At 48.4% G+C, this 24,302-nt stretch overlaps 1 protein-coding gene across 1 annotated transcript; it reads right to left on the reverse strand.

The window, feature by feature from the left end:
- Positions 1,491-16,355, reverse strand: LOC110432659 (uncharacterized protein DDB_G0284459-like). Its single transcript, XM_021453436.1, has 5 exons — positions 16,005-16,355; positions 2,495-2,913; positions 2,059-2,135; positions 1,742-1,968; positions 1,491-1,625 (listed from the first exon to the last, which is right to left on the reverse strand). The coding sequence occupies exons 1-5, from the start codon at positions 16,353-16,355 to the stop codon at positions 1,491-1,493; spliced, it is 1,209 nt and encodes a 402-aa protein (XP_021309111.1).

Raw genomic sequence — 24,302 nt, forward strand, 5'->3', positions numbered from 1 at the left:
GCCCTGCGGAGACCAATGCATGAAAATTAGACGACACCAAAAAATACCTTGCAAAAAGAGGTATAGGGAAGCCTACCATGAATCCTCTCCTCCAGAGCAGTGTTTTGACCAACCAAATCGGTATTGGCCCTCTCGATCTCCCTGTGAGAGCGGGCCAGGTCGGTGTTGGCGACCCGCAAGTCCTCGATCGCCTTGCCCGCCTACGTGATAGCTCCATCTTTTTCCAGTAACGCCCTCTTCAGACGATCAACGTCATCAGAGAGGCTGCGAGATCGAGCCCGCTCCGCCTCAAGATCCTCGAGGGCCTTCTTCTTGGCCTCCTCTGCGGCGCTCCGGGAAATCTCGCCCTTCACACACTCCACCTTCATCTCTTGGAAGGCTTCTCGGGCAGAGGCGAGGTCAGCCTTGATGAGGACCTTTTCCTTGTCAAGATTGGTGGTGGCTTCCTTATAGAATGCGGCCTCTTCCCGGGCCTTCGATGCAGCCTGCTCGACCGTCATGGTCCGCTCCCTCAGCCGCGTAGCCTCTTCCATCACCTTCCTCGAGGTCTCCCGAGCCTCAGCCAGAGCGGCCTCCCTCTCCTTTTTCTCCTCTTCGAGCGCCAAAAGCTCTTTGTAGGCCTTGAGGAGCTTCTCCTGCGACTCCAGGAGTTGGTCCTTAAGAAGAGGGAGTTGCTCCCAGCCGCCCCTCATCGCGTGGATGAAACTCGACTTTTTGCGGGAGGTCTCTTTCAGATCCTGTGAGCCAGCAATGGAACAGTAAGAACATAAAACAAAAACGTCCTACAGTAACTAGTGCCCAAAGACACTTACAAAGTAAGCTGGACCGAGCCCGATGTTGACGATGTCAGACAGGAGCCCCACCACGTGCTTCATCCAGAGGCGAAGCTCCTCGAGATGTTCCCACTTTTCGGCCTCCTTCCGATCATCCATAAAGATGTTAGGCTCGGATGGGTCGGTGGAGGCCCGAATGCGAATCCGGTCGGGGCACCAGTTTCCCATCTCCTCCTCTGTGCGCGCCTTGACACCCCGGATGAGCTCTTGGACAGTCTCGAGCGACCCCCCATGATGTAAAAATAAGTCAATAAGAGAGGGGAATCGCCCGTCATCATCCACTGTCTTCCAGGTCCCGGTCCTGTCGGTAGCACCACCGCTCGACGTCCCGGCTTCGTCCTCCTCGGCGGGTTTATGATCCTCCCACGGCCGTCATTCTCGGAGAAATCCAGGAGCGATCCCCTCGATGCCGTAGATCGTGCCCTTGATCTCGGACTGAGGGTCCACCGGTGTGCGAGCTAACTCCACCACGCCATCCGCCCGCCCCGGCTCAGCCGGGATAGAAGCGGGTGCTCCTAGATGGAGCCACGCAGGGGTTGGCGGACCATAGACTGGCAGACCTTCCTCCCCGGTCTCAGGCCCCTATAGCGACGGCGGCACTGGCTATGACGGGCTGCGTGGCGGTGGCTCGAGCAGTTCTTCTAACTACTGACTCTTCTACCGTTGTTGCCTCTGGAGCTCCCACAGCTCCTGCTGCCGATCCTGCTCCAGCAGCTCCTCGAGCTGGTCCCCTTGTTGCCGCCGCCCTTCTTCTTCTTCTTCTCTTTTCTGCTGCGGCTGTTGCTGCCCCTCCTACAGACATTGCTGCGTCTCCCGCTCGCGCTCTTCCTCTTCCTTCTTCCTCTTCTCCCGACAGAGTGGAGCCCGATGGGCCAAGGCGTCTGCTCCACGACAGGGGAAGCCTCGACCTTCTCGTCCGTGGAGCGGGCATCCTTTGAAAGCCTGTCGCCGTCGGACCCATCACTTATAGTGCTAGGATCCCCCTCGATCCTAGAACGGGGAGGCTTGGGAGCTCCCTCCTGCTCTTGGGGGCGAGGCGCCTCGACCTGCTTCGGCGACGGTGGGGTGGACTCCCCCACCAATGGACGAGGCGAGGCGCTCTCGACACCCGTCGGCAGTCGAGGAACGGAGGAGCCTGTAAGTGCTCGAAAGCAAAAAGTCAGTCGCCATGATGATCAACATAAGGGTAACACGACTACCATGATATCGGGAACGAACCGCTAACCTGAGTCTTTGGAGGTCGCTCCCACCTTAAGCCTCTTGGCCATCGAGGGCTGGGCCTGTTCGAGCGGCCGCTTCAACCTGAAGAAAGAGGAATAAGCGTAAGAGAAGTCGTTACCCGAGAAAATGCAAAGACATCGGAAGGTAAGAATCATGACATCAAAAATCTCACCCCACAGGAAGAGCGACCCGCCTACCAGCGCCTCAACCAGCAGGCCTCGAGCCACCCCGCGTCGAGGCTCCGGGCCCCTCACGAACGGGCGCAAGTCTCGGCTCGGTGTCTCCCACCTGGCCAGCGCCTGGACTAGTACTCCCACGACCCGTTTCCCCCTTACTCGAGGCCGTGGCACGGCCACGGGTCAACGGCCCCGTCGCCAGAGATTTAACCCGGTGGCCCGCCTTAGATGCGGGAGGAGGTTGGGGGCGGGGGACGGTCCGACCCTGCGCAGGCGCTGGGGGGTGTCGGCGCGAGAGCGGCGCGGAGATGACTCCCTTTGTTGACTCTCACGAGGCCCACTTGGCGCCCCTTAGGGACTCCCATCTGCGGGACGTCGACGCCGGTCTCAGGTGGATCCTCGAGGATCCTATCGAGACGGGACACCATTCCCTTGGAGTCATCGCTGTCGTCGTCACCATCGGCGCCATCATCCTCATTGGGGGATTCTTCCTCAGGCTCCCCCCTCTGCCTAGACTTCACTCGACGAGTCTCCAATGCTTGTCGCGTGAGATTCTTCTTCTTTTCCTTCTTCTTTTCCAAGTCCTTTACGGACTTCAGCTTCTCCGCGGACTCACGCCTCTTGTCGCGATCCACGTCATCCTCCTTCACCGGAAGCTTCGAGGATCGAGCGTCGATCGATCCCTACACGAGCAAAGATAAGTCTTAAAGAAGGTCGAAGAAAATCGAGAATCGGAACCATAAATAGGAAAAGAAATAACCAGGTCAATCGACCCCTGATCGGGCTTCATAGGGAAGCCGTTGACGTGCTTAGGCTGAAAGTCGCCTGCAACGGCCGCCCTGACTCTGGCGGCGACCTCATCGTCCGCAGGCGCTTCATTAGACATCCGGCAAGCCTCGAGAGAGCGAGAAGAGACGCCAGGGCCCATTTCATCCATCCTCAACGGCCGAGACATCAACGGGAGCACCCGTCGGTGATGAACGACGGAAAGGACGAGCGCGGCCGTCAGGCCCTCCTCATGCAGCTTCTTCAGGGCATCGAGGATGGGTCGAGCCGCGGTTGGTGGGCCTGGACAACACCTTACCTCCAGTGGTCCGGGCACTCCGAGATCAAGCGCTCGGTGTAGGCAGGGAGGAGGTCGTCGCCGTTCCGCAGGTAGAACCATTGGGAGTCCCACCCGATGTGGTTCGACGTCAACCCCACCGGGATGTACTCACACGGTTTCTCCGCCTTGCCGGTCTTCAGCACCAGGTTGAGGCACCCGGCCCGCACCGGCTTCCTCGACCGTGTGGTTCCACTGGGGGCATGGAAGAGCTCGCCCCGGTACAAGTGGAGCCACAGGTCCCAGTGTGGCATCATCCCGAGGTAGCCTTCACACACCGCGGCAAAAAAAGCCGCGGCGGTGATGGCATTCGGCGAAAAATGCTGGAGCTCCACCCCGTAATGGTGGCAGAGCGCCCGCATGAAACGACTCGGAGGGGAGCCCAGGCTGTGGCGGTGGAACTTGGCGAAGGAGACCACGTAGCCCTTGGGTGGCCTTGGCTCCCGGTGGTCCGCCGCCGGCGCGATCCACTCTGGCCTCGACGACGAAACGCGGGGACGTAGGAGCCCCTCCCTCTCGAGCTCCAACAGCCGGTGCTCCGTCATCGACGACGGACGCCAGTCGTCGGCGGCGATGAGTCTCACCGGCATCTTGAGGAGAAAGCAGAACAACTGAGCTACTGCTCGAGGGTGCACGCGCGCGTGAGATGATAAGGAGGCAGAGGCAAGAGCAAAGGCGGAAGGCAGAAGACGGAAGGAGTAACGATCAGGAGACCCAGGTATATTTATAGACAGCTGGCCACCAACGGACAGATCCGACAAATACGGTAACTCTTCTAATAAATGCGCCGCCTAACGGTCCTTCTCTCTCTCACAGACGGGACGCTACGAATCCCGCACCGGTACAGTGTCACAACGGCTCCCGCCTAAAAAGGCGCGCGCAATGGGCAAAAAGGCGAACCGCCGCGATCCTTTCCTTCCCCTGTAAGCCAAGGTACGTACTCATGATAATGATAATCTCGAGAGGTCATAGGCTGACCCACCGAATGGGTTCGACAGCCGATCTCGAGTACCCGAGTCAGGGATGCCCAGCGAGCGGTCGAAAAACGAGGCCAGCCTCGAGGACTCGCTTGGGATGTCCAAGGCGAGGACGAGACGGTCGAGAGGAATCCCCCTGAGGGGAGGCATCGAGCCGCTGGACTCTATCGAACGAGACCAGTAACCCCGACCATGTCGACCCCACTTTATGAGAACGACTCCGGGCTACAGCTGACCCCCTCGAACGGGGCACAGGTTCTCACTTGGATCACCCGCTAGGAGCTCAATCTGGGGAAGATGGCGCTCGCTCCACCGGGAGTACGTCACAACCCCGACGCGAACATCAAGGGCATCACGGGGAGCGTCAACTAATCTAAGCCTCTAACCCACCTTCCGCTACGAACATCAAGAGCGCTTCCGCAGATTGGGCAACATAAACCTCCAAGGAGTCAAAACTCCTCCAAGGGCTCGGGGGACGCAGGGTCGCTCGCGCGCCCCCACGGAATCTCGACCAATGAGAAGAGCCTCTACACGAGCGCAAGCGCTCGAGTAGAGACTCGGGGGCTACTGTCGAGGGTATCAGTAAGGGGTACCCTAACTGACGCACATGACGAGAGCACCCGTACACAAATCAATGACCCCTGACTCAACGCCCCCCGGTCGGACGCATAGTTATCGACGCCCGTAGCCTCGAACGCGGAAAGAGCGTCGTGCGAATCGACTAGGGGTCGAGCGCTGGCTACCGTCAAATACAGAAACAGGCTCGTACGAATCGAAAGGCCTCGAGCGCAAGGACGCCACCCGCCGCCTGATGCGGGCACGGGAACCAGGGCATTTAATGCGCCTGCCGCGTTCTCACCTAACCCGTCAGTCGCGGGAAGCGTGATAGGAAATCAGCACCTGTCCAATCATTCTTTTTGCAGCCTTGCCCACCGAACAAGCCAGAGCGTGGCAGGGAGCAGCGAGGTGGTCGAAATGTCCCGTCAAGACCCCCCTCGAGACATCCAAAGTCAGCGCTTCGCTCAGCAAGGCTTTAAGCGACGTTTTACCCTCGAGCAGGCATGTTCCTTCCCAGAGAAAGGTCGAGCAACGAAGGACGACACCTCAACCACTCTGACGCGGCCGCAGTCATGACGTGCAAGCGTGCAACAGATAAACCGGTCCACGACGGCGCACAGGAGCACGATTCAGGGGCACGCGTAATCATCATCAGGGTACCGAGACAAGACGGTTCGAGGCCACGCCGGTACGGGAGCCCCGTGTAGGTCAGCGCGCCGCACCCCTATCGACCCCTACTCTGTCGCCTATGAATGTAACCTAGGCCTCCCCTTCGAACTATAAAAGGCGAAGCTCAGGAGCGGATACAAGGGAGACAAGACATACGTAGAAGAGCCACCATACTCCATCTCCATCCACACCAGACTTGTATTCACCCCTGTACAAGCACTTAGGTGCAAGATAATACAAACGCTCCTCCCCCGCTGGACGTAGGGCCTTCTCTTGCCCGAACCAGGATAAATCTTTGTGTCTTTTCTTGCATCACCATCTGGAAAGGGGGACACGCACTAGTTTTACTCGTCGGTGTGACCCCCCGAGGGGAAAACACCGACAATTGACCAGTGGTCAGAGATGTCTGGAGTGGGTGACGCGTTGAGATCTGTCCATTCTGCGATGAAGTCGACCAGGGCTTGAGACTTAACGGTGGTACGACTCTGGAAGTCTAACGAAAATGGGCATAATTACATGGCCCATTTTATAATTCTGTCGTTGGCATCCTTGTTGCGCAAGATGTCCCCCAATGGAAAACTTGTAGTAACTAAGACGCGATGACCGTCGAAGTAGTGTTTCAACTTCCTTGAGGTGATTAGGATGGCGTAGATTAAGTTTTGTATCTGGGGGTATCTGGTCTTAGACTCGTTTAGGACTTCGCTTATGAAGTATACTGGTCTTTGGACTTTGTAGACATGGCCTGGTTCATCCCGCTCTGCCACGAGCACCGTAGAGACGACCCGATCGGTTGCTGCTATATAGAGGAGCAGGTCCTCGTTAGGTTGAGGCACGGTGAGAACGAGTGGTGAAGTGAGAAAAGTTTTGAGCTGCGCGAATGCGGTGTCAGCTTCTTCTGTCTAGGATAATCTTTCCGAAGCCTTTAGTAGTCTAAAGAAAGGGAGCCCTTTTTCTCCTAGCGTAGAGATGAACCGGCTGAGAGCAGCCATACATCTCGTGAGCTTTTGAACGTCTTTTACATTTTTGGGTGGTCGCATATCGAGCACCGACTTGACTTTTGAGGGGTTTAGTCGTATTCCGTCGCGACTGACGATGTTTCCGAGTAGTATACCGGAGGGAACCCCAAAGATGCACTTTTTGGGGTTAGCTTTCCACTTGTATCTGTTTAGCGCTTTAAATGTGCGGTCTAAGTTGTCGATCAGAGTACTAGCGTCTCTGGTTTTGACGACAACGTCGTCGACGTAAGCCTCGACAAGGTCGTCACGTATCTCGTCGTGGAGGCACTACTGAATAGCACGTTGATAGGTGGCTCTGGCATTTTTTAGTCCGAAGGACATGGTGGTGTAGAAATTTGTACCGAAGGGAGTGATGAAGGAGGTTTTAATCTGGTCATCTTCTTTTAATGAGATCTGGTGGTAACTAGAGTAACAATTAAGGAATGAGAGTAGTTCCCATCCGGCTATTGAATCGACCACCTCGTCTATGCGGGGAAGACCAAAAGGATCCTTAGGACAGTGTTTATTGAGATCGGTGTAGTCAACGCACATTCTCCATTCATTATTCTTTTTTCTTACAAGTACCGGATTAGCGAGCCAATCGGGGTGATACACTTCTTTAATAAACCCGGCTGCTAAAAGCCATGTAATCTTTGTCCTAATAGCCTCCTTTTTGTCACGAGCGAACCGTCGTAGCTTCTGCTTGATAGGTCTTGAGGTCTTTAAGGAGTGCTCGATCAGGCTTCGTGGGACATCGGGCATGTCCGCGGGTTTCCATGCGAAAACGCTTACGTTGTCCCTTAGAAACCTAACGAGCGTGTCTTCCTATTTGGCCTCTAGATTCGCTCCAATGAGAGTTGTCTTCTCTGGGCTGCCGTCGACCAGTTGGACTTCCTTGTACTCCTTGGACTTGGTGCTTTTTCTTGGAGTCTCTTGTTCGGGTAGTTTGAGCTGGTCGGGTGAGACTTGTGTTGCTTGTGTCACCGTTTCTGCCATGCGAATCGAGGGGTCGATTGCCTCGGTGATCTTGAAGCTTTCCTCCTCACATGTGTATGCCGTGTAGATGTTGCCTTTGATGGTCAGGACGCCCTTCTCGGTTGGCATCTTGAGGACCAAGTATGAATAGTGTGGGACTGCCATGAACTTGGTGAGAGAAGGACGACCTAGAATAGCATGGTAGGTCCTGTCGAAGTCGGCGACTGTTGATATTTGGTAACGCAATCAGGAAATGATCCGCAAGGGCACGGATATCGGTGAGCATTTCACCCAGGAGGTTTTCCAGAGTATCGTATTTATATTTTTACCACTGGGAGAAAGGGTGCATCTGACTAACCAAATCTATTGCTACTATCCCTTTAGGATACAAAGAATGTTTCTCGATGTGAGTGATGTATAGAGAAGACTGCAACCGTAGTCTCGTTCTAACCTTGGTAAGGATGATCTACTGTTCTATTGTGGAAGCTTACGGAATCTAGACACCACAAAGGATGTTCGACCCGCACCTATAAACCCTATCCTTCCGGCTAACGAGATATGGGCTTCAAAGGTAACTCAGAAATGTCACGTTCGTCGCTACTACCACGGTCCAACTAGTCAGGGGATATCTATGAGTACCCTAGCCCAAACACCACGTTTACGCTAGCAATGATTACTCTAATACTCAACCAGAAGAGATTAAAGTAAACTCATAAACCAAAGAACAATAAAACAAGAACTTACTAGAATTAGAAGTCGAATTACTGAAGAATTCTAGGAGCAAGCCTCGGGTTAGGAGACTTGATCCCGCAGGTACAACCTCGGAGTAGACACCGACAGGTCGGGCTTCCTCTGATCTACATCTCCACTCTATATCTCTCAATCTAGTAGAAACTAGAAGATCTAATTCTACTCACATTGGATGCTAAGCCTAAAATAAATATTTATTTAGAGGAGAGGTATTCCTTCGAGGGCTCCTCTCAACTCTATGATGAACTTGTCTCCTCCAGGGGCCAGGGGGTCTAGTTTTATAGTCCCCTCAAGTGAACGTGAGCCATTGGATCAAACCAACATTGATTGGACGGTTATCCTTGATCCTTTAGGTCGGTGGAGCTTAGTCCGCGAAGAGAGTTCTGAATCAAATCCAGGTCAGGTCGGGTGCCCAAGGGGGGTGGGCGGGCGCCCTGCCCCCGGGCCTGTTCGCCTTCCCGTTTGTTTCCATGGCTTCTGGAGTCTTCTAGATGATAGAAAATTGCGCGGCACGTTAATATCTCTATATAAACCTGACGTGTGGGCCTTTCTTCCGTATTTCCTGATAACCCCCTGCAGAAATAGACAAACACCAAAACTCATGGAATTCTGTCAGATAAAACCCTAAGTCTGGGTGCTGGTTGCATTTGGATCCTTTTCTTTATTTATTTGATGATTATATTTAGTACTTAAGGACCGTCAACAACTCCCCCAATCTTACCTCTTGCTCGTCCCTGAGCAAGGATGGACTTAAGAATTTCTACAGTGGTTTCATGCCTTAAAAGTAAGATCTCATCTCTGAGTTAGAGTAAACTTGTTTAGATTTAAAACTTACTCATTTTACCTTCCACCATGGGGCTTGCAACCATCACTTGTGTCTTGAGCAGTTAAAAGATAGAACGGTCAAGTCAAGCGCCATGTCTCTTATTCTTGATCAGCTATAGCTCTGGAGTTTTTGTAGATTTTCAAATAAAACTCAGAGATTCCTTATATGATTCTCTCAAATCTCTCTTGTGTGGTATTTCTGGATCCTTTCCAAGGCAGTAATGGTATATGTCTTCTCTCAAAGTATGTGGTATTTTTGGTATGAGGCATAGTGATATTGCCCTCTCTCTCACCCTACTCTAATAAGGTTTTGATATCTGGAGCTCATAGGTGGGAGACAGATAATACATACTTACAAGACATTTATTGCATAGTCAAACCATGGATCCAGAAGAACAAGTCAATAAGTCAAATTAAGAGGTGCATGTGTGGCGAGTGAATGGTGTATGGTGATCATGATGATAACAATGGTGAAAGTCTAATTCTACTTTTTCTCTTTTAAGGGGATACATACCTTTCTTGCACTTTGAAGCTTTTTAAGGAGAATGAGATGCTCTATATTATTTTTTTTTCTTTTCTCTTAGGTGGGTATCTTGTACCCCTAATTCTACTGTCGGACACTTGTCCATTTTTACCTCTCGTCTCACTTTTTCTTTTCTTTCGAGGTTCCGGGCACTTGCCCCTTTTTATTTCCTCATTTTTTTTTCTCTTTTTTCTTTTTTTAAGAGAGCACTCATCTCCTGAAATAATATAGCAAGTAGTAGTAATTAAGATAACTCGAGCATTTATTTCACAGGGAAAAACAGAAATAGGAGAATGTTTTTGGCTATTCTCTCCCGGATTAGGAGTAGAATACTTTTGGGTGGCTCTGGAGATGGAAATGAGTGGATATATGTGGATGCGTACTTCCGGAGTAGAAGTAGCATGTATGAGTGAACGTGCAAGTGGATCTTGATTTTAACCGCATGACAAGCTCCTAAGGGTCTACACAGCTTGACCACACTCAATGCTCATAAGCAGTAAAAAGTAAATGTGTGGCTCAAAGTCTAATAGGCATGTATATATGGCTGTGGTAGGATTTTAAACTCTCATCATACAGGAACTCATCATGTGTCATTTTAAAGATTTTTCAAAGATAAAATTCTCCAGAATTCTAGCATCTCTAGGAACAGATAAACAGCAGCTCAACCTTCCCATATCATATCCGTTAACGACTTCGACTTCAGATCAAGTACTCTTCCCACAAGTTCAGGTTTAGAGCAGGTTTAAATTATAACAGTTATGCCTAAACTTGAGAGAGATTTCAAATTTAAGAACTAGTTATGGCAGAGCAACTATTCATCATTTCCATGTGAGAGCTTATCATAAGGGTTCATAGCAAACTTTATTTATTTAGCAAACTATGCAAAGATATATATATAAAAGCACAAAATCTTTATTTGGGTTTTTTATGATTATGCACCTTTTTATTATTTGAGTAAAGTATAAATGCGAGTAGAAACACTTAGCTTGATAAATGGGGGTGCTCTCCCCAAGCTGGATTTTGACATAATTTCTTCTGATGTAGCTAGCAGGTGACGGAGGTGTATTTGAATGTTGGCAGAACCCTGACAGCGATTAGGATGTCCTCTGTCTGCTAGCCTTCTTTGATCCTTGAATTCTGTGGAGCTCAAAAAGATAACAAAGCTTTGTGGAACTGGTTAAGTGTTAGCATAAATATCTAGCCTTTATCATATTGAGCTTCCTCCTAATAAATTTTATTTATTTAGCAGGATCATGCACTTATTATTTTTATATTTTTATTGTAAAATGAAAACATATTTATTTTATGCCACCACAGTGAATGTACCTATGCGTTTTATGCCATGAGCATACTCACATGGGGCTTACTATTTTTAACATTTTTATTTTCTTTTCAAGATAGTATGAACCTGATTAACTAAGCAAACTATTTTAAATAGTTGAAAGGAAAAAGGATAACTATCAAGTTTACCTCTTAGCAAGGCATTCGGTGTTTTTAAGTCCTCCGAACGGGACTCTCCGTTTTCTCAGTCGTCCTGGGATTCGCTGGATGGCGTAGTCGGTGATTTTGGTGGTGCCTCCTCTTCGTGTATAACTATCTTCTCTCTCCACACCTGACTCGGTGCTACGGTCTCCACAGGACAATCCTGTTCAAGATGTATATCTTTGGTCCTTATTACATCTCCTTTGTAGTCTGCCCATTCGTCCTTGATGATTTGCCTCCTCTGGTTTTGGTTGCGTCGCCTTCTTCGGAGGGGAATGCATGTGGAATTCTCCGGTTCCAATATAGATGATGGCTTTGATAGTGTTGAGGAACGGTCTCCCAAGGATGGTGGGTGGATCACACTCGTCTTCTCCCATGTCAATGACCTGAAAATCATCTGGAGCTGAATTTATGTTGGTTGTAGGGGCATGGTTCCATGCAGGAGCTGATAAGTGACTGCGGCCATTATGTTGATGTCAGATCCGGTGTCGTAGAGTGTCTTCTGAGAAGAGTATCCGTTGACTGTGCACTTGATGCTTGGAACACCAGGGTCGTCCTTCTTGATCAGGAAGGGCGACTTGAGTCGACGATCTTGACCTCTTCTGGCAAGGATCCAATGTTCTAAGTCTTCTGGACAAGACTTCTCACCGTGTTCATCCTTTAGGTGCATCATTTGATTAGGTGTGGGTCTTGACATCTGCACCTCTTGATACAATGTCACCCATGTTCTTCGTTTGTCCAGCAGTTCGAGATGTGGCATTGGCAGCATCCTTCTCAATGTGTTTGTGCTCGTAGATCCAAGTCCTTCACTTGGTGGAATCTGGGAGTTGTAAAACTCCTTCAGGTTTTGCTCGAAGTGTACCTGCTCATAGAGACAAGGCAGAGATCAAGTGCATGGGCCCTGTTGGTGGAAAACACCAACAGAACCAAAAGTGTATTTGTTCTTCTAACCTTAAGCATAGCGAGCAAGACAAAGTTGATGGATAATAAGATCATGAGTGTAACATTTAAAACATTTGTCAGATCAGATCGCTCGACCTTATGGAAAGATAATCTATCTATGTATATATCTTTTTTTCTTTATATCTTCCAAAAGATTGAATATGCAACATTTTAGCTTATATGATTAGGAGTGTGGGATCACGAAGGTAGTACTAAGAACAAAGATTAAAAGACTAAACATGTTGAATTAATTGAGTTGGTAAATTTGAAGTTATAAATCATACATGTTTGTCTCTTTATTTTATATGGATGCCAGAACCAAGGAGAAACTTATAAAAGTGATAATCAAGTACCTTAAGATGTTACCTTAATTGAAGAGTGATGGTATAGTATCACCTTGTGGAAACTTTCCTTTCTTAGCGGGTGTATATCTTGTTTATGTACTTTGCCTCCTTCCGTGGATCATCTCTCTATGATGAATGAGCTATGTCTTCCTTGTGCAAATCGTTAAATTTCATGTGTCTCCTTTATCTCCAATGTGAGTTTGTATCTCAGGACTTCCTAGGTTGATATTGAAAGCTTTCGTGCAGGGGTTAGTCCGACAAAATATACCAATGCCTACTCAAGCAGTTTTTAGTTCAGTAACCAAACTAGACTCCATGTCTAATCAGATTAAGGAAGGCTATTTAACCTAAGCACCACGCTTAATTTAAATGCCAATGGAAGTATGTCCAGTACTTCCAAACTAACACTTACTAGGATAAACAAAGGTAGCATGATAGCTTTTATAGAGATCTACTCAAGTGGAGATGAAGTAGTGTGATTAGTATTTAACAAATGGAGCATGTCTCAAAGGTAAGGACAACCAACATAGCAACATGGCAAATAATGTTTTTATGTAAAGTACTCCCCCAAGCTTGAATTTTGCAAAATTCAAGATTGGATGAATTTAATTCAATGTTGCATGATGATTGGTTGGGCATACCTTGCGCTTGTCATTCCTCGGATCTTCTTGCTCCAATCCTGGAAAGGTTAGTGACAAGAATACCCGAAGGAATATTTCTACAATTATCTTTATATGCTCAATACACAAGGCAATGTTGCAAATAATTAGAAGTTCATGTCACAGTCTGATAGGTGCTTGTTTTAGGACACTAAGCTTGTCCTTGGGAAACCATCAATTAACTCAATGAGATCTGCAATATTTATTATAGACATATGCATCGACATTCGCTCTTTTAAAGTTGTTATAAATAGAAAGGAAGAGAGGGTTGGAGATCTCAAATGTGGTGATAGCACATGAATTTTTAATGCCCGCTAGCCATTGATGTTGCTCTCCTCGATCCTCCTTCTTATGCATGGGATGTCTAGAGAGATTCATAGGATTATCGAGAGGTTCAAGAGAAAGAGCATAGTAGAAATTATTAAGCTCAAGGATGGGTTGGATAGCCGAATTATGGGATTGAAATGTTTGGAAATCGGTTATTGAAACTTCCTTTCCTCGTCTAGGAGATGATTCCTTCTCTATCTCTAGGATTTTTTTATGAAGACTAGTGCAAGAAGGATGTCCACAAATGAAGACATACCTTCCTTTACTAATAGATAAAGAAAGAAAAACTCTACCAAAGGTTATATGATTAAGACCAATGTGAAAATATCGAGAAAAAACATGGTCCTGTAGGGCTAGGTTTAAACTAGAATTTATAGAAAGATTAAAAGATTCCCTAGGTGTAGCTAAAAGTTCATTATCTTCTTGATTAAAAGATAGGACCTCAGCTATAGAAAAGGGTTGGTTTTGACCTATTGCAATCAACTCCGGACATAGATCATAATTAGGGGCAGGACTTGTTGACTCCCATGGTCTATGGCTGGTCTCCGAAGGTGCAAAGAATTCAATAATAGGTATGGAATTTGATTTATCCACAAAGATAGAAAAAATAAAAAGATAAAAGAATAAAAGTATAATACAAGATAATAGCAAGACTTAAAGTTATCTCAGCAAACCGTCTTTCTCTCCGGCAACGGCACCAGAAATGCTTGTTGATATTTGGTAACGCAATCAGGAAATAATCCGCAAGCGCACGGATATCGGTGAGCATTTCACCCGGGAGGTTTTCCAGAGTATCTTATTTATATTTTTACCACTGGGAGAAAGGGTGCATCTGACTAACCAAATCTATTGCTACTATCCCTTTAGGCTACAAAGAATGTTTCTCGATGTGAGTGATGTATAGAGAAGACTGCAACCGTAGTCTCGTTCTAACCTTGGTAAGGATGATCTACTGTTCTATTGGGGAAGCTTACGGAATCTAGACACCACAAAGGATGTTCGACCCGCACCTATAAACCCTATCCTTCCTACTAACAAGATATGGGCTTCAAAGGTAACTCGGAAATGTCACGTTCCTCGCTACTACCACGGTCCAGCTAGTCAGGGGACATCTATGAGTACCCTAGCCCAAACACCACGTTTACGCTAGCAATGATTACTCTAATACTCAACCGGAAGGGATTAAAGTAAACTCATAAACCAAAGAACAATAAAACAAGAACTTACTAGAATTAGAAGTCGAATTACTAAAGAATCATAGGAGCAAGCCTTGGGTTAGGAGACTTGATCCCGCAGGTACAACCTCGGAGTAGACACCGACAGGCTGGGCTTCCTTCGATCTACACCTCCACTCTATATCTCTCAATCTAGTAGAAACTAGAAGATCTAATTCTACTCACATTGGATGCTAAGCCTAAAATAAATATTTATTTAGAGGAGAGGTATTCCTTCGAGGGCTCCTCTCAACTCTATGATGAACTTGTCTCCTCCAGGGGCCAGGGGGTCTGGTTTTATAGTCCCCTCAAGTGAACGTGAGCCATTGGATCAAACCGACATTGATTGGATGGTTATCCTTGATCCTTTAGGTCGGTGGAGCTTAGTCCACGAAGAGAGTTCTGAATCGAATCCAGGTCAGGGCGGGCGCCCAAGGGGGGTGGGCGGGCGCCCTGCCCCCGGGCCTGTTCGCCTTCCCATTTGTTTCTGTGGCTTCTGGAGTCTTCTAGATGATAGAAAATTGCGCGGCACGTTAATATCTCTATGTAAACTCGATGTGTGGGCCTTTCTTCCGTATTTCCTAATAACCCCCTACAGAAATAGACAAACACCAAAACTCGTGGAATTCTGTCAGATAAAACCCTAAGTCTGGGTGTTGGTTGCATTTGGATCCTTTTCTTTATTTATTTGATGATTATATTTGGTACTTAAGGACCGTCAACAGCGACCACGAAGTTTACGAATTCTGTGCAGAAGTGGTCTGGCATTCCGAACTGGACGGGCAGCATTATCTCACCGAGGGGTATTGAGCTTTGTCCTGGCAGGATGCCCCAGAACAGAGCTTCATATGGTTTCAACTATGCTGGAGTCAGCTTAAGAGCAAGCAAGCTGTTGCGAAACAAGATGTCGATAGAGCTACCACCGTCTACGAGCACACGCTCGAATCTGACGCTATTGATGCATGGGTTTAGGATCAACGGGAAGCGTCCTGGTTCTGGGATGATAGCCCATTGGTCCTGCCTGTTGAAAGAGATCTCTCGGTGTGACCAGGGGGAATTTAGGGTCGGCGATCAAACCATCGGCACTGTCCACATTGAGGCAAGCCCTCTTTAGGAGTTTTCTTTCACGTTTCAACTCGATTGAGACCTTCCCTCCAAAAATGGAGTGCACTACGTCGGTTGGGTTGACGTATTGATGTCGTGGGTCCCTATCCTGGTCGTCGTCTTCGTCTTCTTGACTGCGTCTGTCATTTTTCCCCGTTTTCTTGGCGGCGTCACCCTGAGCAGCCTGCTATGTATAGATGCTTTTGAGGACACGACATTCTTCCATCGTGTGGTTAGACTTGGGATGGAGTTGGCATGGTCCTTTCAGCGTTTTGTTGTAGTCTTCCTGATAGTCCCGCCGTCCATTGGGACGCTTGACTATGTTTACCTCGTGATCGCTGACACGAGGTCGCTTGCCTCTGAAGTCGTCACGGTTGTCGCGGCGCCTATCCCACACTTCTCGGTGGTCGCGGTTGTCGCCACGGCTGGGATTGCGGATGTCGAAGCGTCCACAGCTGTCGTCTTGTCGGGGAGGCTGATCGGCTCCTCGTACATCTTCTTGGATGAGCTTTTCTGCATCGTCGGCGTCGGCATAATTCTTAGCTGTGGCGAGAAGTTCGGCGACCGTGGTCGGCCTTTTACGTAGTAGCTTGCTTCTTAAAGCTTCGTGGAAACGTAGGCTTTTGATGAAAGCCAATATGGCCTCATTGTGGGAAATTTTTGGAATCTTGAGACGCATATTCGAGAAGCATCGGATGTAGTCGCGCAGGGGCTCATTCTTCCTATCCCTTATCCTCTCGAGGTCATATTTGTTTCTAGGCTGCTCGCAGGTAGCAATGAAGTTATCGATGAATGCCTACCGCAATTCCTCCCAAGAATCAAAAGAGTCCTCAGGTAAACCGAGGAGCATTGGTGGCCAGCTTGGTCAAGCATGACTGGGAAATAATTTGCCATGACGTGCTCGTCTCCTGTTGCTGATCGAACTGCGATCTCGTAAAGAGTGATCTAGTTTTCGGGGTTCTCCTTGCCATCGTATTTTTTAAGCTTCTCGAGCTTGAAATTGCGGGGCCATACGACTTGCCGAAGGTGTGAAGAGAACTGTTTTAGGCCGGGGGGCCGGGGGCTGCATCGTAATCGATGCGCCACACGTTTTCATGTACTGCTCTATCAGTAATGCACCTGTTGATGCGCTCACAGGCATCCCTATGAGGGAGGTTTTGTCGTAGGTCCCGGTCTTGGTCCACCTCCTGATCACGTCCACGTCTCTGTTCGTGGTAATTGTTAGCGTCCCGACCACGGTTGTCGCGATGGGTGTCCTTCCTGCGATCGTTGATGGGCAAACGGCTATGACGATGTCCACCAGGTCGCGGTGACTCGGTTGCGATGAGTCTGGTCAGAGGTGGCCTCCGTATAGGAGATGGCTTGGACCCTTTTGAGCAGAGTAGCAGTCTGTCCCATCGCGGTGATCAAATGTGCCCGTATGTTGGACCGGACGCCCTGATATTCTAGAGTATTTGGAAGTCGATCGAGGTTTACCATGGCGATGGCTACATTGGCGCTTGGTGTCTTGAACACTTGCTAGTTTTCGACCATGTCGAAAGCATCATCAAGGTTGTTTGGGATTAGTTGCCGCTCCTCATCTGCTCGTCGTTGAGCATGATCAGCGTTGCGCTGTTCGCGCTACTGTCTTTGTTCGTCGATTTCGCCGTCAATGACTGGTTCGTCATTACTGACGTTGAAAACCAAATCTCCTTGTTGAGGTGGAAAGACTGGAAAGTGGGAAAAACCTGGGGGTAAGGCGGGAGATCCAAGTTGTAGTCTTCGTCCTCGGGGTGTAAAACCTCGGTAGGGACAGAGCCTATGCTAGAATTTGTACTGTTGGTCTTGTCTTCTGGCAGAGTGCGGATGGAGACCATATTGACGAAGTGACGGGCTATTTGCCTGGTTTGCCGCGTTGATAAGCCCATCTTCTTGAATAGGGATCGAGTATGTCGTGAAACCTGATCAGCCGCCTTACTCAGACCATGAGGAAAATTCTCGCCTGGCGAGGCTGTCTTGAGCTTGACAGTTCGTCCCTTGGGGGTCGATGTTACTGTCAAGGACGTCCCCAGTCGTTCGTGCGTGGTGGCACGGGATGGTTGATGGGAGTCAAAAAAATTCGATACCGATGCTTGATCAGGCTGGCATGAAATCGAATCCACCAGGTTGGAGGCTTCAAAAAGCTTGTATTTGGCGCGATCGATGGCTTCAAGTAGATCCGAATTGTCGACTCATTTGTCCTTGTAGCGAGGAAGCGGAGGTTGAGCCCTCGGAGTCGTAGTGGTCGTGGTCGGTGTGATCGGGATCATCACCTCTGCTGTTCTAGATTGGATATGAGTTTCTTTCCAGAGTCATGGTCGTAAGGCCGCCAACGTGAGTCGTCCAAGTGATCTGGCCAACGGTGAACGTGAGACCTTCGGCCACGGCAGCGGAAGCTGGGATGATGACCATCTTGTTCGTCTAGGAAACTGTACGCACACCCCCTACCTGGCGCGCCACTGTCGATGAAAGCTAGTTGGCAGTCTACCTTGGGGTATACCTACGGTAGTAGTTTATCGGCAGATAGGTGCGCAAGCTACGAACTTGATGGTGACGCAAGACACAGAGAATGTTTTTATCTAGGTTCGGCCGCCGTGTGGGCATAATACCTTCGTCCTGCGTCTGATTGTATTGCCGTGGATTGAATTGTGTTGAGTTGAGTTGTCTAAGGGGGGTCCCTTGCCTCTCTTTATATAGTCCAGAGGGCAGGGTTACACATCTAGAAACTAATCATAGTCGGTTACAATTGCCATAGATAACACGATATCAATTCCTATTCTAACCGACTAGAATCTTGCTTGATCTCCACGTCTTGTTTTCATACGCGAAAATTCAAGCGGTTGGATCAAGCCTCGAACTGTCTCGTGATGGGCCAAGTTTCCTGGCCCAAGTCTAGCCGTAAGAGTATAGGGGTTTATACCCCCACAGCTAGTCCATGATTGGATAATAATTACCAAATACAAACGAAAATGCTACAGTAGCCAAAACCAAAAATTTTCCTCAACTGAACAAGGCCTGGTTAAACCCTAGGAGACTTGCTCAATAAGAGAAAAACAAAAGGAAAAAAAGAGGAGACTATTTGTCGCGACGTTTTATTCTAGGAAAAAGTCTACATAACCCCCAAACTATCTAGGGTGGAATACTTAATCCTCCAAACTATAAAACTGGATATTCTACCCCCTGAACTTCAAAACTGGTCAAATAAACCCCTAGAGTGGTTTTAGAGGGTGGTTTTGTCTTTTTTATTTTTATTTATTTCCGCTAAATCTTTGAAAAATCATAATAAATCACAGAAAAATCATAAAAAATATTCAATTTTGTTGGACTCTTGATGAGTAGATCTAGATAGTGAATATATAATATGGTATACTTTAGTATAAAGTTTTTGTTGTAGCTTTAAATTTATATTTTTCTATAATTAATTCGAATAATTCATATATGTAGTTTCTATGGTCCAATTGTTGTAAAGTTTTTATGTTGGGCTCATTATTGTATGCATGAACTATAGTAAATGCTCATGTTTGTGACAAAGAAGCACATTCTTCTTGGAATCATATTCCCTATTCCATGGAAATTAGCTATAATAGAACATTATTGCCAGATATTGCTACACTACAACAATGGAGTTATTGTCCAAAATGGAAGAGTTGTCGTATGGCTTAGGTCACTACAAAATTGAGTTGGTTTATAATATGAGTTATTTGTTTTACATGAGCTCCACTACTTTATGTAGAAGCACATAGGCATATGCAAAAACTATTTTTTTGATTTGATCAATTGAGTTGTGAACTAGTATGTCATGGGGACATGCATGTAGACTCGCATGGTCGGCAGCTGCATAGGGACATGCAATGGTCAGCAGGCATGTAGGAGCCCTCTGAAAGGGCCAATGTCATCAAGGCTATTAATAGCAACTAAGGAGCAGCGGAAGGGGGCCTCAAGTGTTAAAGGGCCAGAGTCTGTATGCCTAGTAAGGAGCTCAGCTCCTATATATTATAATCAGCATCAATGGAATGAATCAAGCAATGAAGAATAAAGATATCTCTCAACTCACCCCATGCTTTCTCTAATCTCATCTCCCTACTATCACTCTAATCTCTCATCCCCTTGCTTCGGTAGCCAGGCCACAAAGCCTTGGCGCCATTATCCTACCGCCATTACCCCCATATGAACTAAGCACCATAACACCAGGTATCAGCTGTCCAGCGATCCTCTTCCACCTCCACTGCCCCTTCTTCAACCTCCATTCCTCATCAACCACCATCACCTACCACCACAGCAACCCCCACTATAATTTGAGACGATGCATTTTCTAAGATTTGATGGGAAATTTGATATTGTGGTCTTCATCAACCAATGTGAGTCCTACTTCCGATGGGAGCGCATCATGGAGGAAGAAAAAGTATGGCTGGCTTCCCCTAATTTGGAAGATGACGCCTAGATATGGTTCCTCCAAGTCCAGCAAGATGAGGGCACCCCAACGTGGAGCCGCTTCACCGAGCTGCCGCACCTGCGCTTTGGGGCGCCCGCTGCTGTGACCACTGACCTTGCTGATGGGATGTGCCGTCTCCAAGAGGATTTGGATCGCCTCGCCTTGATGATCAACCGTATTTTACTGAAGCGGAGAAATCTAAGCGTGAACACCTTGTTGCGGGGCGACTTCAGGCGGCAACGCGAGGGTTCCTGGCACGCCGACGGTGCGGTCTCTCCGTGAGGAGGCTGCTGTCCGCCTACAAGCGGTGGTGCTCGGATTCATGCCATGACAGACCACCAAGAAGCTGCGTGAATGCCTTGCTGCGGTGCAGCTTCAGGCGGCAACACGTGGACTCCTAGCACGCTAGTGAGCTCAATCTCTCCGTGAGGTGTAGCATCTAGCTGATATCTCACCGGCCATCAAGTGGCTATCATCAGAGGAGCGAGCGATGTGTGCCTGCAAGCAGCAGAGCAAGGTTTCCTTGTCCGGCGGCGGGTGCAGAAGTTGCGCATGTTGCTCCACATGTCGCTGCAACAAATTGCAACCTGCCCAGTCATCCACTTGGGCTCGCCTTTCCATCCTGCAACTCCAACCCAAGAAGCGATCTGGGTCTAGAATCTTCTAGTGTGGACAAGGACAACCAAGCAGTCACCACGGCATCTACCCTAGCCTCACCAACGACTTCCACCACCATTGCCTCCAGCCGTCCACTCGGTTCCTTCACCTGCTTGGGTGTCACTGGACAGTACTAATGTTTGGCTACTCCTAGGTGTTAGGCTCCTTTCATGGGATCGAGGAGGGCGCCATCTGCTTCGACAACTGCTCTCCATGTTTCCAGCTCGAGGACAAGCTAGTCTTCAAGGAGGGAGGAGATGTCATGGGGGGCAGGCAGCAGGTAGCCGCTAGGGGACTCGCATGGTCAGCAGCTGCATGGGGACATGCAATGGTCAGCAGGCGTGCAGGAGTCCGAGGAGGCTTGTGGCTGAAAGGGCCAATGTAATCAAAGCTATTAATAGCAATTAAGAAGCAGCGGAAGGGGCCTCAAGTGTGAAAGGTCCAGAGTCTGTGCGCCTAGTAAGGAGGTCAGTTCCTATATATTATAACCAGCATCAATGGAATGAATCAAGCAATGAAGAATGAAGTTATCTCTCAACTCACCCCCATGATATCTGTAATCTCATCTCCCTGCTATCAGTCTAATCTCTCATCCCCTTGCTTCGGCAGCCAGGCTACAAAGCCTTGGCGCCATTATCCTACCGCCATTACCTCCATATGAACTAAGCACCATAACACCTGGTATCAGTTGTCCAGTTATCCTCTTCTACCTCCGCTGCCCCTTCTTCAACCTCCATTCCTCATTAGCCACCATCACCTACCACCACAACAACCCCCACTACAATTCCAGATGATGGATTTTCCAAGGTTTGATGGGAAATTTGATATTGTGGTCTTCATCAACCAATGCGAGTCTTACTTCCGCTGGGAGCACATCATGGAGGAAGAAAAAGTATGGCTGGCTTCCTATAATTTAGAAGATGACGCCCGGATATGGTTCTGCTAAGTCCAGCAAGATGGGGGCACCGTGACTTAGTGTCGCTTAACCAAGCTGCTGCAACTACGCTTTCGAGCGCCCCCTGCTGCGACCACTGACCTTACTGATGGGATATGTCATCTCCAAGAGGATCTGGATCGCCTCGCTTTGATGATCAACTGCTATTGTGCTCAAGCGGAGAAATCTGAGCATGAACGCCTTGCTACGGGGCGACTTCACGTGGCAGCACGAGGGTTCCTAGCACGCCGGCGGGTGTTGTCTCTCCGTGAGGAGGCTGCTGTCCGCCTACAAGCGGTGGCACACAGATTCATGGCGCGACACACCACCAGGAAGCTGCGTGAAAGCCTTGCTGCGGTGCGGCTTCAGGCGGTAGCGCATGGATTCCTAGCACGCCGACGAGCTCAATCTCTTCGTGAGCTGCAGCGTCTGGCTACTATCTAACCCGCCATCAAGTGGCCATCGTCAGAGGAGCGAGCAGCGGTGTGCCTGCAAGCAGCAGGGCGAGGTTTCCTTGTTCGGTGGCGGGTGCAGAAGTTTTGCATGTTGCTCCACATGTGGCTGCAACACATTACAACCTGGCCAGTCATCCACTTGGGCTAGCCTATCCATCCTGCAGCTCCAACCCAAGAAGCGATCTGGGTTTGCAATCTTCCGGTGTGGACAAGCACAACCAAGCAGTCACCACGACATCTACCCGAGCCTCACCAACGACTTCCACCGCCACCGCCTCCGGCCGTCCACTCGGTTCCGTCACCTACTTGGGTGTCGCTGGACAGTAGTGATGTACGGCTGCTCCTAGGTGTTGGCCTCCTTTCATGGGATCCAGGAGGGCGCCATCTGCTTCGACAACTGGCGTGTAGGAGCTCGAAGAGGCTGGTGGCTGAAAGGGCCAATGTCATCAAGGCTATTAATAGCAATTAAGGAGCAGCGAAAGGGGCCTCAAGTGTGAAAGGGCTAGAGTCTGTGTGCCTAGTAAGGAGCTCAGCTCCTATATATTGTAACCAGCATCAATGGAATGAATCAAGCAACGAAGTGATTATCTCTAACCTCTCATCTCCCTGCTATCAGTCTAATCTCTCATTGTATTCTAGGATGAAAAGAGTATTAGTGCACAATGCATTGTATTCTAGGACGAAGAGAGTATTAGTCCAAAGATCTGAACACGACTGAATAACTGCTAGTCATCTAATCAGTAGTCCTAACTTTTTTTAGAATTGCCTACAACGCACATGCACATTCACTCCTATGAACATATGTATGCAAACCCTATCTCTATAAGTACCTTTAAAGGACTGAGGTAGCAGATGTCAAGATTCACGAAGTGAGCACATGCACTTCGCTATTGATGGAGACACCACCTACTATTGAGCGTATAATGCCATTAAATCCTAGAATAAATTCAGAAAAATATAAAACCAGTCTTAAGTTCACGACTTTAATAGGTTTTATCACAAGGAGAAGAATTTAAGTAACTGCTCTATGATCGGATCGGTTTGTATTAGTTATAGCTAATCACTGTCTTAGTTAATCCAAACAGGATCTTATTATAAAAAAAATTCCAGGGCTTCAGGCTCATTCTCATACGTGGCCCAGCTTCACTTTCCAAGCCACGCCTTTAGTTTCAAATTTTTTGACAAAATAAGTACAGAGCACTATAGCACTTTCGTTTGTTTTTGATAAATATTGTCTAATCATAGACTAACTAGACTTAAAAGATTCGTTTCGCAAATTACACACAAACTATGTAATTATTAGTTATTGTTTTTATTTATATTTAATGCTTTATGCATTTGCCGCAAGATTTGATGTGACGGAGAATCTAAAAATTTTATAAAATCTTTTTTTAACTAAACAAGGCCTGGTTAAAACCTAGGAGACTTGCTAAAAAAAAAAACAAAAAAAAAACAGGAGACTGTTTGTCGCGTCGTTTCATTCTAGCCGGCCGCCGCCACATCAAAGCAACCATGGCCTTGTCTGCCGCCCTCGCCCGGGCCGCCACGCGACTCCTCCGCGGGAGCGTCCCTCCTGCCGGCTCCGCCGCCGCCGTCTCTCCTCTCTCATACCGCAGCCACCGCCAACTCTGCGGTACCCCTACCGCGGACAAGCCCTCCGCCGCGGGACCGTGGGACGAGGCCGAGGCGGAGATCCTCCGCGACGTCGAGCCCGTCGTGGACCTCGTCAAGGACATCATCCACTCCCGCAGGTCAGCTTCGGTTTCCAGTATCTACTGTTGGCTATCTTCTCCTCAGGATCTTCAGGATGATACATGAGATTGCCGTGTATTTAATAGCATTTCTTTGCGTCGTGAATTTGTCATTAAGTAATGTGTAGCCAGTGACGGATGAACTCTGCACATTGGGAGCTTAATCCTGGACACGACGCATGGTTCCATGGCATTAAGTGATATAAGGTTCTACTTTGTCACCTGATTTGGGGATTCAGCTTTAGTTTATTTGTTCGTATTACAAATTCACATGCAGAAACTCCCTCCTAGTGGTGTTGGACACATTCACATGTAACCGAGTCCTGTGGTTTCCATTATTGTCAGACTTGTGGTTCTTTCTTCTTTTTCAGATGGGGAT

The sequence above is a fragment of the Sorghum bicolor genome, chromosome 2, assembly GCF_000003195.3.
Source record: "Sorghum bicolor cultivar BTx623 chromosome 2, Sorghum_bicolor_NCBIv3, whole genome shotgun sequence".
Taxonomy (NCBI): Eukaryota; Viridiplantae; Streptophyta; class Magnoliopsida; order Poales; family Poaceae; genus Sorghum; species Sorghum bicolor.

Bases quoted from the DNA above. Each gene is read 5' to 3' on its own strand.
- LOC110432659 (XM_021453436.1), bottom strand. From the start codon at position 16,355: ATGCGTCTCAAGATTCCAAAAATTTCCCACAATGAGGCCATATTGGCT. The intron at 1,969-2,058 runs GTTAGCGGTTCG...GAGCACTTACAG, and splicing joins AGCGACCTCCAAAGACTCAG to GCTCCTCCGTTCCTCGACTG. The intron at 1,626-1,741 runs GTCGAGGCTTCC...CAATGTCTGTAG, and splicing joins CCCGCTCCACGGACGAGAAG to GAGGGGCAGCAACAGCCGCA.